The sequence below is a fragment of the Phyllobates terribilis genome, unplaced genomic scaffold (genome assembly GCF_046119375.1).
Source record: "Phyllobates terribilis strain yellow unplaced genomic scaffold, ASM4611937v1 Scaffold_1__5_contigs__length_1240528914, whole genome shotgun sequence".
Classification (NCBI taxonomy): Eukaryota; Metazoa; Chordata; class Amphibia; order Anura; family Dendrobatidae; genus Phyllobates; species Phyllobates terribilis.
Window position 1 is genome coordinate 991906315 of NW_027362761.1, and position 20237 is coordinate 991926551.

General features: G+C 43.5%; 1 protein-coding gene across 1 annotated transcript in view; it reads left to right on the forward strand.

Annotated features, from left to right (window-relative positions):
• The window catches only part of AGA (aspartylglucosaminidase), a 71599-nt gene that overhangs the window by 21303 nt on the left and 30059 nt on the right, over positions 1 to 20237 (forward strand). The window contains exon 3 of the mRNA XM_073643521.1: positions 13491 to 13603. Coding sequence (XP_073499622.1) covers positions 13491 to 13603 — 113 coding nt within the window. The remainder of the gene's footprint in view (positions 1 to 13490; positions 13604 to 20237) is intronic.

Consider the following 20237-nt stretch of genomic DNA (forward strand, 5'->3'; position numbering starts at 1 on the left):
AATAAATGACTTCTCCACAATCCCCCTGGGGCTCTGCTAAACACTCCCTGTCTCCTGTGACTGCATTTACCCCATCTAGTTGCTGGATGCTTCTGGAGAACAACACTTCCTGTCTCCTATGCTTTTGTTACTTCTAATAGTTGCTGGATGCTTTTGAAGCAACAGCACTACTTCTGCATGTCACACTCTTCCCTCCTTTTTGAATGTTGTCCTCGACATTCATCTTAATTGGTCAATCTGACCAATTCTGAGACAGTGGTGAAAGTTGAATAACTTTATATAAAAATTCTCATTGTCAATTTGGTATAAAGTTCATAAACATTGATAACCTATTCTCACTACCTTTTTCTTGTAGGACGCCTGTAAGAAATAAACATTTAACACAATTAAAACAATCAGCATCTCTTCAGATGGAGCTTTTCGTATGTCTTCAACCAGCTCTCTCTCTCTAGGCTTTAACAGTTCTTTGTTTCTACAAAGTCTTTTAAGGAAAATCAAAGCATGAAAACAAGTCTTTCCACCAGGCAACATCTTCCATACTGTCTCTCGGTGGTGAATGCCACTCCAGTGGGCTTACCTGGTCAGAAGACAGAGTTACCTGTTTCCATTCGACAGTCCTTGGCACTTGACTCGGTTCACCAAGTGTCTCATATGTCAACATCATGGGCCTCTTCACTTCGAGTCGACATCCTCCTGGTGGGGTGTTCCTCAGATACCACGGGTTCTTTGGTCACAGAAGTTTCTTCCGCCGCACTCATTTCCCGTGCTTCCTCAGATGCTCCTGGAACTGCCTGTGTAAGTTCCTGTACTCCTCCTGAATCGCTTGTTTCTTAATGGTCTGGTAATTCCGCTCCTCCTGAGGGTCGATCGGTCTCTTCAGGGACCGGTGTTCGATCATCAGATCTGAATTGGACTTCATCTGTACTCCTTGGTACAAACTCTGGAGCTTTGGGACTTAGTTCACTCTCCTGAGGATGGTACATTCCTCTCCTTGCCGGTCCAAGAAATACAAGGTGTTTTCTTCTTCATCAGAACTTTCAAGGTCACTATCCACCACTGGAGCTTATGTCTGTGCTGGTCCCTTAGTCAATCTCGGACAATGTCAGTCTACTTCTGTGAAGTCTTGTTGTGGTGGGAGATAATCACAGGGTAGTAGTAAATTCCGATTGACTATTCTGGTTTTCTTGTCTCTCGTTTCCAATCGGATTTCATACACTGGGCTGTCATCAGCTTTCCTCCTTACGACCACATACACCTTGTCTTCCCAGTACGAATGAAGTTTTCTAGCACCGCCTTTCTCACTTACGTTCTTGACTAGCACCCGGCTTCCCTGTGCGAATTCTGCTCCATAACATTTTCGATCATAGTGCTCCTTACTCTTGCTCTGTCCTTGCGTAACCACTTTGGACGCTATGTTGTATGCCTCTGCCATCCGTTCCTTCCATTTCCGAACGTACTCTGGATACGTTCTGAAAGTCTCTGATACAGGAGTATTGAACATGATGTTGATTGGCAGTCTTAGCGATCGTCCATACAATAGGAAGAAGGGTGAGTAACCCTTTGCCTCGCTCTTTCTACAGTAATAGGCATGTACTACTTTTGACAGAGAACTCTTCCAGTCTTTCTTCTTATCCCTGCACAATATCGACAGTAATGTCCAGTTAAAACATTCCACTTGTCCATTACCCTCTGGATGATAGGGCGTTGTGTGGGATCTCTGTATTTTACAGTACTTTCCTAGCTTGGCAAAGAGCTGGTTCTCAAATTCTCTTCCTTGGTCATGGTGTAACCTCGTAGGGAACCCAAACCTCAAAGCAAAATCATTGAAGATCTTCTCTGCCGCTGTTTGAACCTCTTTATTGGTGGTGGCATATGCTTGAGCAAATCGAGTAAAATGGTCCATCACCACCAAGATGTATTCATAACCACCCTTGCACGTCTCGAGACATTTCTTTCGGACACCCACACTCCCTAGTCACGTACCTCTCAATATCTCTCTGCATGTGCTGCCAGAAGAAACGTTCACGGATCAAGTTGGTTGTCCTTTCCACTCACGGGTGTCCCATGTTTTCATGGAGTTCTTTGAAGACCAACCTACGGAATACTCTGGGAATTACCAACTGCCGGTTTTGTCCTTCTTTACGATACAGGATACTGTCTTCACTGAGGTAGAGCTTCGCCATTCATTAACTAAAACAGATACTGCTGGTGACTCGTTATCTCTCTCCCTTTTACTTGGAAACTGATTTTGGTCCACATAAAGCAGTATTCTATCAATTATCTGATCCTCCCATTGTGCTCTACGAATTTTCCCTTTTGGTAGTTGTTGAATGGACAGGAGGGTGATCTTGTTCTCTAGCTTTTATGCTGGTTTCCACCGTCAACGGACACCACAATGGAGTGTCTTCCTCTTGATAAGCTTGTACTGCTTGGGTAGTGCTCTCAATTGGTTCCAGACTGACTTCCTCCGAGTATTGTTGCATGAACTCTTCAGGCTCTAGTGACATTCTCGACAATCCATCAGCATCCGCATTGCATTTTCCTGGCCTGTGCTTGATGCTGAAATTGAAGTCAGCTAGTTCATCGACCCATCTCTGAACCGTTGCATTCAGTTTGGCTGTAGTGAGGACATAGGTCAAAGGGTTGTTGTCAGTGTATACCTCAAACTCTTTGCTGTAGTAGAGATGATCTCCAAATCATTCACAGATAGCCCATTTCAATGCCAGGAACTCCAATTTTCCGGAATGTAGATGGTAATTCTTCTCGGCGTCTGTCAACGTTCTAGAACTGTAACCGATGACTCTCAATTTTTTCCATCTTGATGCTGATACAGGGCAGCCCCCAGTCCAACTTGAGAAGTGTCACAATGAAGAACAAATGGTAGGTTGAAATCAGGACATCCCAAGATGGGTGGTTTTACCAGGTAGTCAACTAGTTCTTCCAATACCTCCTTGTGGTCTGCAGTCCAGAGAATGGGCTGTTGGGACGAAACGGCTTTGTTTCTCCATGGGTGTTGACTGTTGTTCCCTCCACCCAAGAGGAGATATAGTGGGGCGGCAATCCTGGAGACGTTCCGAACGCAAGTACAATAGTATGAGAGGAATCCTAATATCTGCCTCAACTACCGGACAGTAGAGGGCCGCTTGTCTTTTAAGGCCCGTACCAGAGCGATTTCTGCAGGGTCCATAGTATATCCTTCTCCAGACACAATTTTCCCTAGAAATCGGACTTGCCTTTTGAACAGTTCACACTTCTTTGGGGTCAACTTAAGTCCGTGGTGTTGATACCTCTGTAATACGGTCCTCACGTGTTCCAACATTCTCCCTGAAGGTTTTGCTGTGTACCACATTGTCATCCAAGTACGGCTGTCACATATTGTCCCTCAATCCTTCTAAACATGTCTCCATGCTCCTCTGGAATTCTGCTGGAGCTTAACTGAGCCCAAACGGTATGCGGATCCACTTGTATAACCCCCACAGTGTGATGAATGCTGTCAAAGGTCTACTGGACTCGTCAACAAACCCTTGATGGTATGCTTTACCCTGATCGAGGACAGAGAACCGGGTACTTCCTGATAGGTTATCCAGTATATCTTGAATCTTTGGTATCGGGTGCCGATCAGGTACTTACTTTCGGTTTAGTTCCCGGTAATCACAGCAGAGTCTCAGCGTACTGTCCTTCTTCCTAACACAAACAATAGGAGAGGAATAAGAATACTTCGACTTTTGGACCCAACACCTGTTGATTAGGTCTTGTAAATACTCTTTCACTTCACGGTGTAATGGTTTCGGCTCAGACATGTAACTTCTGGTTACTAGGGTCGTGTCCTTCAAATTGATTTTCAACTGCAACAACGGGATACTGCCTATGTCAGTGTCATCTTTGGAGCATGCATGACACTCTTCTCTCAGCATCTGTTTTGCTACCGCTCGATCTTCAGCACACAAGTGTTCCAGGAGTACTGGGAGATCTCAGGACCCAGAGGTGGGTCGTGCAATTTCCTCCCATGGGTAACTTCTGTTCCTTGGTGGGAAGACTGAATTCACTGTAGACACCTGGGCTGGTCTCACACTGGCTGGATATTCCATTTTAACGGTTTCGATGTGACCTAACACAGTCTTTGGATCCAGTCTAATTTCGTGTTTCATAGTATTCGTCACCCATACTGTCACTCGAGCAAACCCACCAGTAGGGATCGTAACCTTGACGACTTTTACGTCCATTGTATTCTGTGCTTTCTTTACTCTATGAATCACATTTTCCGCCACGTCGTTGGGTATGGCAAGCGATGTGGCAATTGCGTCCACCACCTGTGTTCCTGATTGTGTTTTGTGATGACCTCACTGATTACATTATAACCCAGGATAGGATCCTCTGCCACATTCTGATCACTGGTCACGAGAAAAGGTACCAAAAGCTCAATGGTGTTGCTGTTATTTGTATCCCTCAGTTGGAAAGTCAATTCCATCCAGCCTATGAAAGGGATTTCGGTCTGGTTGACAGCTTTGCCGTGGAGTTCCACTGGCCCTAAGAGTTATTTTAGCGACAGAAGGCAGGTATGTGGCAGGTAGCGCCTTCTCCATTCTTCATTTAAAAGGCTCGCTTGGGCTCCTGTGTCGCACAGTGCTTTTACCAGGAGTCCATCTAGCTGGCACTGTATAAAGCACCTTTCACCGATTAGGCTGATGAAGGCTATCTTTACTGACCGAGGAATCCTCCTCTCAGAAGTACATTGTTTGACCTCCGCACTGGGCATTAAGTAACTGATGCCCCTGTCTTTCTTGCAGCTGTTGTAGACGGGAACACACTTGGGGATAGTACTGATGTAGTCTTTTTACCTCATGCGTCGTTCTGGGGTTTGGTGAGATTTGGATTGGCTTCTGGGGCCTCCTCCGTGTTGCGGTTACCAGTCGCCCCGCAGTGGCAACCTCCTGTCTTTTAACCCAAACAACCGTGACCATTGGCATTCCTTGGCATAATGTCCTTCCTCACCACATCTTAGACAGTGGACACACACCGTACTCTGATTTGATGAACGGCACACTTCACAAGCTGGGTATCTTCTGTTTTGGAACCCACTCCTGGGTCTGAGGGATACAGGTTCTGGCCTGGAACTAATCAACTTTTTTACCTCAATCAACTCTGCTCACAGTTCTCCTATTACTTCCTCCCTGTCAAAACTGGCGGTCCTCTCTTTTGTTGATGATTTAAGGTTCCCTCTCGGTGGTGGCACAGGAGGGTCTCCATGATGATCTTTGGACTGGTCACCGGGGGTCTCCAACTTCAGCTGACTCATTTTGGTGATTTTAGGAGCAGAGCCTTTCTTTAACGTCTGTTCGCTCTCTGACTCCAAACTAGCTGCCTCATTCTTTTTTTTTCAATTAAGACTTCGTCCAGAATGCCAGGATCTTCTAGTTACTGTTCCAGCTGCAACTTGATGTCTTTGCTGATTAACTCCATTCCCAATGATGTCAATAACTTCTTCTGGAGTAGTCCAGCATCAAACTTCTCCTCTGCTTCTACATCTCTAGATGCAAACAACCGTCCAACCTTCAGTTTAATTGCTCTGAACAAGAAACTTTGCGGTGATTCATTATTTTTCTGCGAGAGGTTAATGAGTCGGTGGAACAATTCTGAAGTACTCTCTTCTTTATAGTGCCCTTTTAAAATCATCTTCAGCTGTTGCAAGGTCAATTGACTCTTCATTTCTAGCATACTATGGAGGTTCAGTCCTGGGCTGATCGCTTTCACCATCCCCTCAATGATCTCATTAGGCTGGTAGCCTTTCTGTAAGCCTACATTGATCTGGTGCAACAAGTTCATATAAGACAGTCTCTCTGTTCACACTCTCCAATCTGTCCCAGGATCTTGATTTTTTTCCTTATGGTGATTTGTGATGTTGGAGAGGACTGTCTTCCTGATTTATCTAACCCGAGCAGGGTAAAGGTTCTGTCTGAGTCTGTCACCCGTTCAGAGGTTTTGGTCGATTCCTGCAGGATGGTTGTTAGGGCTTTGAATTGTTCTTTCAATTCCTGTAGTTCTCTCTGCTGTCGGAGATTCCCACTTTTGGTAATTGTTGCCGGCCCTCCATCCTCCAACTTCAACCTGGTTAGAAACTGTGTTAGCTCCTGGAGGAACGTCCCCATGAAGTCTTCAGCTTCTTTCTTCCTCAGCTCATCCATTTTTTGCATTAATGGCAGTCAACAGTTGGCTGCTGTTGTGTGCTTTAGAAATCTGTTCTTCTGACATCTTTATATGTTCTGCTACTGTTCTCAGTTCTTCACAGGTTAACTGATGAAGCAGCTCACTAATTCTGTCTATTTGTATTTCCACATCCATTGCTGCTAGTGAGTTTTCTTTAGCGCTGGTCCCCTTTAACTGGTGTAGCAGAGTTGAATTGAGGTACTGTGCTGCTGTGTTTTTCCAGACACTTTTTCCTCTTCTCCCTCTACATGCTGATTCCCGCTCAGGACTCCCCGTACGGGCCGCCAATGTTACACCCACACCGCTAGGTTCAGATAGGGCGAGACGGGTTTCATGAATTCTTTGGAATCCTGGGGGAACCGTTACTCTGGGCGACCATAGGCTGCAGCTTCTCTCAGGCACACGGTAGATTCAATTGCTGACCAGACACATCTGACAAGAGTCTTTTTCAACAGTTTAACAGTGGAATTTAATCTGAAGCATGGCCAGTGCAATTCTGGGATATCACAGCAACAATCTTCATTACAGTACAGTCTATTAAAGCAGGCACAGTAACGTCAGTTTCTTCAGTAGCATAATTCAAGATCTCTTAGCAGCACCCTTCTATTCATACACAACCATGTGCTTTTCTTTCACAAAGACTCGGCATTCTTTATCCTGCATGGAGATGGTGGGGGAGGGTTTGATGAGGGAGATGATCCCTATGACAGATTCCTTCCTGTCCTTATCTTTCTGCCCGACTAATACTCCACACTGTTAGCTCTGGGAGTCTATCTGACCTGTGTTTAGCTTCCCTCCTGACCTGAATTCTGTTCCCTTGCCTTCTGTGAGATAGAGATCACACACCACCTTCCTCTTCGTCTCCAGCCAGACAATAAACAACTTCCCCACAATCACCCTGGGGCTCTGCTAAACACTCCCTTTCTCCTGTGACTGTATTAACCCCTCTAGTTGCTGGATGCTTCTGGAGCACAACACTTCCTGTCTCCTGTGCTTGTATTACTTCTAATAGTTGCTGGATGCTTTTGAAGCAACAGCACTACTTCTGCATGTCACATGTACTATTAGTCTGCTTAGTTTAGTGTTTGTCTGTTATTGTGTCTTATGTAACAGAGTAGTTGTTTATTAACTAATGCACAAATCTAGGTAAGTCTGCATAGTTTTTTTTTACATGTCTATCCCTGCATAGCCTGACATAGCCAGCACTGATTCATTCATTTCATGAAAAGATCCCTTTAGGGAAGTTTACATACCCCGGCAGAATTTTTCCTTTCTTGGCCTTTTTTCAGAGAATATGAATAATAACGAAAAAACTTTTCCTCCACTCATGGTTATTGGTTGTGTGAAGCCATTTATTGTCAACCTACTGTGTTTTCTCTTTTTAAATCTTAATGACAACCAAAAACATCCAAATGACCCTGATCAAAAGTTCAGATACCCCAGTTCTTAATACCGTGTATTGCCCCTTCTAACATCAATGACAGCTCGAAGTCTTTTGTGGTAGTTGTGGATGAGGTTCTTTAATTTCTCAGATGGTAAAGCCGCCCATTCTTCTTGGCAAATAGCCTACAGTTCCTGTAAATTCATGGGCTGTCTTGCATGAACTGCGCGCTTGAGATCTCCCCAGAGTGGCTCAGTGATATTGAGGTCAGGAGATTGAGATGGCCACTTCAGAAACTTCACTTTGTTCTGCTGTAGCCAATGACAGGTCGACTTGGTCTTGTGTTTTGGATCGTTGTCATATTGGAACGTCCAAGTACTTCCCATGCGCAGCTTCCGGGCTGATGAGTGCAAATTTGCTTCCAGTATTTGCTTTTAACGTGCTGAATTCATCTTTCATTCAACTTTTACCAAGTTTCCTGTGCCTTTTGTAGCTCACACATCCCCAGAACATCAGCGATCCACCTCCGTGCTTTACAGTAGGAATGGTGTTCCTTTCATCATAGGCCTTGTTGACCTCTCTCCAAATGTAACATTTATGGTTGTGGCCAAAAAGTTAAATTTTGGTCTAATCACTCCAAATTACCTTGTTCCAGAAGTTTTGAGGCTTGTGTCTGTGCTGTATGGCGCATTGTAGGTGAGATACTATGTGGCATTTGTGCAGTAATGGCTTTCTACTGGCGACTCGACCATGCAGCCCATTTTTCTTTTATATTGTGCATCTTGAAACAGCTACACCGCTAATTTTCAGAGAGTCCTGAATTTCAGCTGATGTTGTTTGTGGGTTTTTCTTTTCGCACCTAACAATTTTCCTGACAGTTGTGGCTGAAATTTCTGTTAGTGTACCTGACCGTGGTTTGGTTTTTACAGAGCCCCTGATTTTCCATTTGTTAACCACAGTTTGAATTCTGCTGACTGGCATTATCAATTCCTTGGATATTTTTTTGTATCCCTTTCCTGTGTTATACAGTTCAACTACCTTTTCCCGTAGATCCGTTGACAATTCTTTTTCTTTCCCCATCACTCACAATCCAGAAACGTCAGTAACTGGATGAAAGATGCAAGAGTCTGTCTGGATCCCAGAAACTCACTCAACTTCTATAAACACACATTGATTACAAGCAAACAGGTCAGAGGTGAGGATGTTACCTTTAATAGCCATTCAAACCCATTTGTGTCAAATTCTATGCATGTTATCAGGCCAAAATCAACAGGGTATGTGAACTTTTGATCAGGGTCATTTGGATGTATTTGGTTGTCATTAAGATTTAAAAAGAGAAAACACAGTAGTTTGACAATAAATGGCTTCACCCAACCAATAACCATGAGTGGAGAAAAAGTTTTTTTGTTATCATTCAGATTATTTATATATATATATATATATATATATATATATATATATATATATATATATATATATATATATATATATATATATATATATATATATATATATATATATATATATATATATATATATATATCTCTATCCCGGCAGAATTTTTCCTTTCTTGGTCTTGTTTCAGAGAATATAAATAGAATTTAATATATATATAATATTATATAATAATAATCCTTTTATCTAATATATATAATCGTCTTATCCCGTCTGTCTGTCTGTCCAGGAAATCCCGCGTCGCTGATTGGTCCGGCCGCGGCCAATCAGCGATGCGGGCTTTCAGAAGAAGATGGCGGCCGTTAGTGGCTCATCTGCCGCACGGAAGTCAGCGTCTCCCGGCTGCTAGCAGCAGAAGGACCCCGACCGGCGGCGCCGCTGCCCTCCATGCGGCTACCGTCAGGAGATCAGCGGCTAGGGCCGCTGATCTCCCGACGGCAAGTGTGAAGGGAGGACTGGGAAGCGGCGCCGCCGGTCGGGATACTTCTGCTCCGAGCAGCCGGTCATCTCCCGGCTGCTCGCAGCGGAAGTACCCGCACAGGCAGCGCCGCTCCCCGGTCCTCACTAATACGATTCGCTGATTGGTCACGACCGCCGGCGACCAATCAGCGACATTGGCGCCAAATTTAAATCCCGCTCTGCTGATTGGTCGCGGCCGCGACCAATCAGCGATATTGGCGCCAAATTTATACACCGCTCTGCTGATTTGTCGCGGCCGCGAGCAATCGGCATTATTGGCGCCAAATTTAAACACCGCTCTGCTGATTGGTCATGACTAATCAGCGATTTTAGCGCCAGATTTAAACAAGCTCTCCGGTCCTCACTAACACAGTTCGTTGACTGGTCGCGGCTGCTGCCCGCGACCAATCAGCGATTTTGGCGCCAAATTTAAACAACGCTCTGCTGATTGCGCCCGGTCGGTCGCATACATATTCTAGAATACCCGATGCGTTAGAATCGGGCCACCATCTAGTATAAGGATAAATAACCAGATAAGGGTATATACTGTGTGTGTGTGTGTGTGTGTGTGTGTGTGTGTGTGTGTGTGTGTGTGTGTGTGTGTGTGTGTGTTTATTTATATATTTTAGTTATCTCAAGCCACCAAATTTTCTAATACAGAATCGTACAGTTAGAATAATTTTTCCTGGGCTGCAGGATTTGATTATTAAATATTCTTTCCTCATATTTTGAGACTCTTCCAGCTCCAAACTATTAATACAAAAAAGAGGCTGCAGTATTTTTCACATCCACATTATTCTGTTAGATTTAACAAATGCTTTCAATGACTAATTGTCTGAAGTGGATAATACTACTAATTTTGGTCACCACCTTTCAGAGTTTTTATCAGGATTACACATACAAATTGTTAAAGCATTTCCCAGTATAAGGGAAGCACAAAGGAGGGATAATTGCTGGAGGATAGTCTGCCCAGCCATACTGCATTATGGTAGAACTAAAGCATCTAATAATGTACCACTTGCATAAACAGTTCTTCTCTGAAACCAGCAGATAGTTAGGTCCAGGAATATTTGGACAGTGAGTTTGGGCTCTGCATGCCACTATTTTGGATTTAAAATTGAACTAAGATACAATTGAAGTGTATACTATCTGGTTTAATTAAAAGGGTTGAATAAAAATATCCTGTGAAACATCTAGGAATTGCAACCATTTTTTTACAAAACTGCCTCATTTCAGGGGCTCAAAAGTAATTGGACAAATTAACTCTACCATAAAGATAGAATGTTAATTTTTAATACTTTGTAGAGAATCTTGTGCTGGCAATGCCTTCCTGAAATCTGGAAGCTGTCCTCTGATCTCCATCACATGATCCCCCGCTGCAGCTGCCTGTGATGTCACATCAACTTCCGGAATTGGAAACTGATTCGGCATCACCGAGGCGGGACCCAGTCTCCCTGAGTGACTGGTCTGTGGTTGGAGTTTCACCGCATGTCACAGCCCAGCATTGGTCGGGATGGCAGCACTCTGTTAATGAAAGCAATGCAGGAGGGAGCTCGCGTGCGATGCTGGGCTGTGAGGTGCTGTGAAACTCCGCCCGCAGCGCAGTTACTCAGGGAGACTGGGTCCCGCCTCGGTGATGCTGGGTCAGCTTCCAGTTACGGAAGTTGACTTGACATCACCAGACATCAGAGACAGCTGTAGCCGGGGGTCACGTGATGGGGAAGAGCGGACAGCGATAGCGCTGCTCACAGGCACAATTGGAAACACAAAGATTTAAACCTTGGAAATAGGGTTTTTTCAATCTGCCCACTACACATTGTAGTGGACAACCTCTTTTAAGTTTTGTCTTAAGCATGTGAAATGCATGCTAAATGGGGTTGGGATCTAGTGATTGACTCGACCATTGCATAATTCTTCACTTGTTTGCTTTCCCAATATATTTGGATTATTGTCAATCTGTACTGTGAAGCACCTTGCTGAATCATCCTTGCTGACTCTGAGCAGGAATTATCGCCCTGTACACTTCAGAATTCATCCGGCTGCTTCTGTCTTCAGTCACATCATCAGTAAACGCTAGTGACCCATCACCTTTAGAAGCCATGCATTCCCATGCCATCACACTGCCTCCACCATGTATTACAGAGGATGTGCTGTGCTTTGGATCATGAGCCGTTCCAAGCCTTCTCCATACTTTCTACTTCCCATCATTCTAGTATGGGTCAATCATAGTTTCATCCGTCCAAAGAATGCTTTTCCAGAATTGGGCTTGCTTCTTTAGATGTTTTTTGGCAAAGTCTGATCTGGCCTTTCTATTTAAGGCTAGTTAATGGTTTGCACCTTGTGGTGAACCTTCTGTATATGCTCTCATCAAGTCTTATCTTTATGGTAGACTTAAATACTGAAACTTCTACTTCCTGGAAATTGGTCTTCACTTTGGTGGATGTTGTGAAGGTGTTTTTCTTCACCATGGAAAGGATTCTGCGATCATACACCACTGTTGTTGTCTGTAGACGTTCCAGCCTCTTTGAGCTCCCAAGCTTTACCAGTACTCCTTCTTTTTTTTTTTTTTGGCCGACCTTTTACCTGCAGACCTTTTACCTACTTATTTGATTATTGAGGGAAAAGCCCATACTGCCCATTAAAGAGCTTTTGAGATAATTGTCCAATTCCTTTTGATCCCTTGAAAAAGAGGCAGCTACATAGTAAAGAGCTGTAATTCCTAAACCCTTACTCAAATTGGATGTGAATACCCTCGAATTAAAGCTGAGAGTCTGCACTTTAAGCCCATATTGGGCATATGAATTGGGCAGGTGATGAGCAGTGCCTGGTTTTCTCCAAACATACCGCTTAGAATTATCACCAAAAAGTTCTATTTTCATCTCATCAGTCCAGAAAAGTCTGGGAGTCCTTCATGTGTTTTTGAGCAAACTCTATGGGGGCTTTCATATGTCTTGCACTGAGGAGAGGCTTCCGTCGGGCCACTCTGCCATAAAAGCCCGACTGGTGGAGGGCTGCGGTGATAGTTAACTTTGTGGAACTTTCTCCCATCTCCCTGCTGCATCTCTGGAGCTCGGCCACAGTGATCTTGGGATTCTTTTTTACGTCTCTCACCAAGTTTCTTCTCCCACGATTTCTCAGTTTGGCTGGACGGCCAGGTCTTGGAAGACTTCTGGTGGTCCCAAACTTCTTCCATTTAAGGATTATGGAGGCCACTGAGCTCTTGGGAACCTTGAGTAATGCAGAAATTCTTTTGTAACCTTGGCCAGATCTGTGCCTTGCCACAATTCTGTCTCTGAGCTCCTTGGGCAGTTCCTTTTGAGCTCATGATTCTCATTAGGTCTGACATGCACTGTGAGCTGTGAGGTCTTATATAGACAGGTGTGTGCCTTTCCAAATCAAGTCCTATCAGTTTAATTAAACACAGCTGGACTCCAATGAAGGAGTAGAACCATCTCAAGGAGGATCACAAGGAAATGGACAGCATATGACTTAAATATAAGTGTCTGAGCAAAGGGTCTGAATACTTATGACCATGTGATATTTCAGTTTTTCTTTTTTAATTTGCAAAAATTTCTACATTTGTGTTTTTTTCAGTCAAGATGGGGTGCAGAGTGTACTTTTAATGAGAAAAAATGAACTTTTTAGAATTTACCAAATGGCTGCAATGAAACAGTGAAAAATGTAATACTTTTCATACCCACTGTATATGAGGCCTGTCAAGTTGGCTGTGACCAGTCCTTACATTGCAGTACATACGCTGCCTACAATACACATGACCTTGTAAATCCAGCCTAATTGTGTTCGATGCCACTTGAGTTTTATGTAGAATACTTTTAGTCCTGATAACTTGTGATATTTCCAGAAATGGCAGATTTAAAAAAAAAAAATTAAATTAAAAATATCATTAAAATCATTGTCCTAAAATTATTGTATTTAACCAAAATTTCTGGATACCCTTTCATCTACCTGATTACATTTATCTTTATTTCAGAAACACAATGGAGGTGGGCGCAGTAGCCAATCTTAGAAGAATTAAAAATGCCATTGGTGTGGCTCGAGCTGTCATGGAGCACACAAAGCACACGTTTCTGGTTGGTGAATCAGGTATATAGTTCTGCATCGTCATTACTTCTCATTGTCTGATTTAGTGAAGACTTTTCAGTCCTGTTTGAATTCACAAATAATCCTGTATGAACAGTGTGCCATATTTCAGTGTAATTACCAAAATTAGTTACAAACTTGGGTTGATCACATTGTGTTGCATATAATGTGTTACTTTAAAATGTAAAAAAGAAAAATGAATCCTGTATTTGGTTACCTGTTTTATTCCCTCCGCATACTTATCACTTTAGCCAGCGCACATAACTGTGGCCAGTCATGCTTTCCTGGAGTGACGTATCTGGCCATAATCATGAATGTTGGACCACACACAGGTTCAAGTGGTTAGAAGACACAGCTTTGATAAGGATGGATTCACACTTGGGGTTATATCATGATAAAACCACACAAAAATTTGCATGTCTTACGGACAGGGCATCAGTATATAAGTAGTGGACAACTTCTTTAAATATCTTGCATGGAAATACCCCTTTAAGTAGCGGCTTCACAGTTGCTCATTCACACCTCTGTATGACGGTACTGGTCTTTGTTTAGTTTTTTTCCTTCATATTTGTTCCATTTCTTAAAGGATTAACCATTGTTTTGCTGTTTTTCTAATGTTGCTGCAAAAAGCTTGATACGAAATGTGACGAATATACAGTACAGACCAAAAGTTTGGACACGCCTCATTTAAAGATTTTTCTGTATTTTCATGACTATGAAAATTGTACATTCACACTGAATGCATCAAAACTATGAATTAACACATGTGGAATTATATACTTAACAAAAAAGTGTGAGACAACTGAAAATATGTCTTATATTCTAGGTTCTTCAAAGTAGCCACCTTTTGCTTTGATGACTGCTTTGCACACTCTTGGCATTCACTTGATGAGCTTCAAGAGGTAGTCACCGGAAATGGTTTTCACTTCACAGGTGTGCCCTGTCAGGTTTAATAAGTGGGATTTCTTGCCTTATAAATAGGGTTGGGACCATCAGTTGTGTTGTGCAGAAGTCTGGTGGATACACAGCTGATAGTCCTACTGAATAGACTGTTAGAATTTGTATTATGGCAAGAAAAAAGCAGCTAAGTAAAGAAAAACGAGTGGCCATCATTACTTTAAGAAATGAAGGTCAGTCAGTCTAAAAAATTGGGAAAACTTTGAAAGTATCCCCAAGTGCAGTTGCAAAAACCATCAAGCGCTACAAAGAAACTGGCTCACATGAGGACCGCCCCAGGAAAGGAAGACCAAGAGTCACCTCTGCTTCTGAGGATAAGTTTATCCGAGTCACCAGCTTCAGAAATCGCAGGTTAACAGCAGCTCAGATTAGAGACCAGGTCAATGCAACACACAGTTCTAGCAGCAGACACATCTCTTCAACAACTGTTAAGAGGAGACTTTGTGCAGCAGGCCTTCATGGTAAAATACCTGCTAGGAAACCACTGCTAAGGACAGGCAACAAGCAGAAGAGACTTGTTTGGGGCTAAAGAACACAAGAAATGGACATTAGACCAGTGGAAATCTGTGCTTTGGTCTGAGGAGTCCAAATTTGAGAGCTTTGGTTCCAACCACCGTGTCTTTGTGTGACGCAGAAAAGGTGAACGGATGGACTCTACATACCTGGTTCCCACCGTGAAGCATGGAGGAGGAGGTGTGATGGTGTGGGGGTGCTTTGCTGGTGACACTGTTGGGGATTTATTCAAAATTGAAGGCAAACTGAACCAGCATGGCTACCACAGCATCTTGCAGCGGCATGCTATTCCATCCGGTTTGCATTTAGTTGGACCATCATTTATTTTTCAACAGGACAATGACCACAAACACACCTCCAGGCTGTGTAAGGGCTATTTGACCAAGGATGAGAGTGATGGGGTGCTACGCCAGATGACCTGGCCTCCACAGTCACCAGACCTGAACCCAATCGAGATGGTTTGGGGTGAGCTGGACCGCAGAGTGAAGGCAAAAGGGCCAACAAGTGCTAAGCATCTCTGGGAACTCCTTCAAGATTGTTGGAAGACCATTTCCGGTGACTACCTCTTGAAGCTCATCAAGAGAATGCCAAGAGTGTGCAAAGCAGTCATCAAAGCAAAAGGTGACTACTTTGAAGAACCTAGAATATAAGACATATTTTCAGTTATTTCACACTTTTTTTGTTAAGTATATAATTCCACATGTGTTAATTGTTAGAACCCTCCTGTTAGTTTTTTCTATTTTGCTGGTCACATGACTTTTTGCCTATATAATCCAGCTCTGCCCTCCTGGCCTTGCTGGACTTCAGTGTTACATTTACTCTTAAGCTAGCCAGGTGCCTTGTACCTTACTCTGTAGTTTGCTTGGTCTTTTGACCACTAGTACTTCTGTCTGTTTGTTTGTCTTTGCTCTGCTACAATTTCTGCTAGGAGGTGTCCAACTATATCCCAGTCCTTAGTTCTTGTAGGGACCCCTCCCTTATATCTATAGGTCTGTGTTCAGACTAGCCGAGGACTTAGGCGGGTCTGTTCACAAGGAACAGGTCCTCCGCTGCATCGTAGGGAATCAGCTTAGTCCTATTGTAGGGACAGTTATCCTTTCTTTCCTTAGTGTTTGTAGCAGTTCATAACAGTAAGTCCAGCCAAAAAAATAAAACACTCTAAGGAAAGAAATCCTGATTTCAGCATGGTGTCGGTTCAGGAGTTGGCTCAACGCCTGCAGGGACTGTCTTTGGAGGTGGCCGAGCTCCAGCAACACGTGAGTAGCTGTCCTGGAGCGCATTTAGTTGAACGAAGGTAGGACTTCCAGATTTTTTTTATGGTAAATGGCAAGATTTTTTTTCCTTTAAAAACGCTTGTTTATTATATTTTCATTTAAGACCCAGATCCTCAGGGAATGAATCACAGCGCATTGGGTTTATAATGTCACTTTTGTGCAAAGAACCACAGGGATGGGCCTTTTCTCTACAACCTAATGATCCGTGTTTTAGATCTGTGGAGGATTTTTTTTCTGCTATGTGGTTGTTGTATGATGATCCTGATCAAGTCTCATCGGCTGAAACTGAATTAAGACGTTTGAAGCAGGGATCAGGTGATGTGGAAAATTATTGTACATACTTCAGAAGATGGTCGGCCGAAGTGGAATGGAATGACTCAGCATTAAAATGTTTGTTTCTTGATGGTCTAGGTGAAAGGGTTAAGGATCTGCTGATTGCCTTCCCAAAACCTGGAACCTTGCAGGAGGCAATGCAATTAGCCATACGTGTGGACAGGAGACTGCGTGCTAGGAGTAATGAAGAGAAATCTATTGCTCTGGCAGCTCCTAGTTTTCAGAGGGTCTGTTCGGAGGGTGGAGAACCGATGGAGATTGGGGCGATGTCACTCCAATCTCAGGAAAAAGACCTCAGGTTTGCTAAAGGATTGTGTTTTTATTGTGGTAAATCTGACCACTTTATTAAGAACTTTGTGCTTCGTTTGAACAAAGAAAAAAAAAAAAAAGAGGTCAGTTACGCCCGCATAGAGTGTTTAAACTCAAAAGGAGTATTTCTTTCTGGAAGCACCTCATTCCAGGAGGAGTTGATTGAATTTCGGGTATTTGTGGATTGTGGTTCTACACTCAATGTGATTGATGAGGGTTTTTTTGGAAAAATTTAAATTTGAATCCAAACTTTTGTCATCTCCTATTTCTGTGGTTGCTGTTGATGGCTCTCCCTTGAAAGGTATTACTCACAAGGTTTTTGAATTTCCCCTCACCATTAATGGTATCCACCAAGAGAATTTGGATTTGGCGGTATTAAATAATTTGCCTGCTCCAGTGGTTTTGGGGTTACCTTGGTTAAAATTGCACAATCCTATACTGGACTCGTCTACCAATGAAATTAAGTCTTGGAGTCCTAAGTGTTCTGATAGATGTTGTAACGGTCGCATTGCTGCTGTGGAAAGAGGGGAATTACCTGTACCTATTCAGGATTTTTGGAAGTTTTTTTTCTGAGGAGGAGTCGCAAGTTTTGCCTTATAGGGACTTTGATTGTACTATTGAGTTTGTCCCTGGAGCTACTCTTCCCAAGAGTCGCTTATTTAATCTTACTATCCCTGAGAGAAAGGCCTTGGAGGAATACATACAGACAAGCTTGGCCGCCGGTCACATTAGACCTTCTAAGTCACCTGTGGCTGTTGGATTTTTTTTTGTAAAAAAAAAAAAAGGACGGCGGTTTACGTCCATGTCTGGACTTTCGCGAAATTAATAAAATTACAGTACGCAATTCCTACCCACTGCCATTAATTCCTGACTTGTTCAACCAGTTAGTGGGGGCCAAGTGGTTCTCTAAGATTGATCTCCGGGGGGCATACAATTTGTTACGTATGAAGGAAGGTGATGAGTGGAAAACTGCTTGATCGGTAAGAATGTGGTGGTGTTTTTGGATGACATTTTGATTTTTACGCCGGATCTGGAGTCTCATTGGCAGAGTGTACGTGAGGTATTGCAGTTGTTAAGCGACAATTCACTTTTTGCTAAGCTGGAGAAATGTGAGTTCTCTGTTCAGAGAATTAGTTTTTTTGGCTACATTACCTCCAGCGAGGGCTTTGAGATGGACCCGGTGAAGGTTCAGGCGGTGCAGGAATGGCCTAGGCCTATTGGTTTGAAACCAATACAGAGATTTTTGGGTTTCGCCAATTATTACAGAAAATTCATTAAGAATTTTTCTATAATTGTTAAGCCGCTGACCGATCTCACCAGGAAAGGTGCGAATATGGTTCAGTGGACTACTGAGGCCATTGAAGCTTTTGTGTATCTCAAGGAGAGGTTCAGTTCTGCCCCCATCCTTATGCAGCCTGATGAGACCAAGCCTTTTTTGGTCGAGGTTGATGCTTCTTCGGTGGGGGTTGGTGCTGTTTTGTCTCAGGAAAACAAGGATGGAGTACATCCCTGTGCTTTTTTTTCAAAAAAATTTCTGAGACCGAACTTAATTACGATGTCGGTAATCTGGAATTGCTGGCGATTAAACTCGCATTTGAACATTGGCGTCATCTCTTGGAAGGTGCTAAATTTCCCTTTCAGGATTTTACTGATCATAAGAATCTGATCTATCTTGATGTTGCCAAGTGCTTGAATGCCCGTCAGGCTAGGTGGGCACTTTTTTTTTCGCGGTTTAATTTTTCTGTTACTTACATCCCGGATACCAAGAATGTAAAAGCGGATGCTTTATCTCGCAGTTTTTCTCGCATGGTTGGTACCGAGGAGGAGGAGAGCATTTTACAGGAAGGTGTTGTCATAGCAGCATTGGACTCCGTTTTGGAAGATGGGATTCTGAAAGTCCAGGAGGATGCCCCATCTAACACTCCCCATAGGAGGTTGTTTGTGCCTAGGAACTTTAGGAGAGATTTGTTTGTGGAGTGTCATGAGTCTCGGTTGGCAGGTCATCCAGGAATTTCGGAGACTAAGAGACTTGTAGGTCGCAGTTTTTGGTGGCCTGGGTGGCAGAAGGAAGTCATTAAGTGGGTGCATCAATGTACTGTGTGTGCTAGATCTAAGTCTTCACATGCTCCTGCTGCGGGGTTGCTTTGCCCTCTGGAGGTTCCTAGTGGTCCTTGGACGCATCTTGCTATGGATTTTATTACTGCCCTTCCTGCCTCTGAGGGTTTCACTGTTATCTGGGTGGTCGTGGACCGTTTTAGCAAGATGTGTCACTTGGTTCCCTTCATCAAACTGCCCTGCGCCAAGACACTCGCTAAGGCTTTTGTTAAAGAAATTGTCAGGCTCCATGGCGTTCATACCGACATTGTTTCCGATAGGGGACCTCAGTTCGTGGCTCTTTTTTGGCGTGCCTTTTGTGACAGGTTGGGAGTCCATTTGTCATTTTCATCTGGGTATCATCCTGAGTCTAATGGACAGACAGAAGAAAGAACCAGGATGTTGAGCAGTTTTTGCGTTGTTTTGTGGCTGACAATCAAGAGGGGTGGTCTGAGTTTCTGCCAATGGCTGAATTTGCTCTTAACAACCATACATCCTCTTCTGCTGGGTGTTTTTGTCCGTCGTTTGGGTCATTCTCCAAATTGGTATCGGCTGTGCCGGAGGAGGAGAATTTTTCCGGTGATTTGGAGAGAGTTTGGACTGATGTACGTCATAACCTTCAAGAGGCTAACAAAAAATCCAAGAGGTACTTTGACAGGAAACGTCAAGAGGTTTTGTTTACTGTTGGTGACATGGTTTGGTTGTCCTCTAGGAATCTGCGGTTGAGGATTCCTTCTAAGAAATTGGGCCCGAAGTTTGTAGGTCCGTTTAAGGTGCTTCAGGTAGTTAACCAATCTTCTGTTAGGTTGGAGGTTCCTACCTCCTGGAAGATTAATCCGGTGTTTCATGTTTCCTTATTGAAAAAAGCTGATGTTTCTGATAGGCACGCCACTGTCTCTGTTCCTCCGGTGGAGGAAGACGGTGAATATGAAATTTCTCGCATTCTTAATTCTAGATGGCATAGAGGGAGATTGCAGTATCTCGTCGCTTGGAAAGGTTTTGGTCCCGAGGATAACTCCTGGGTAAGGGCGGATGATGTCTCTGCTCCTAGACTTGTCGGAGCGTTTCACAGGAGGTTTCCCGATAGACCTGGGCCTGGAGGATCTGGAGGATCCTCATAGAAGAGGGGGTACTGTTAGAACCCTCCTGTTAGTTTT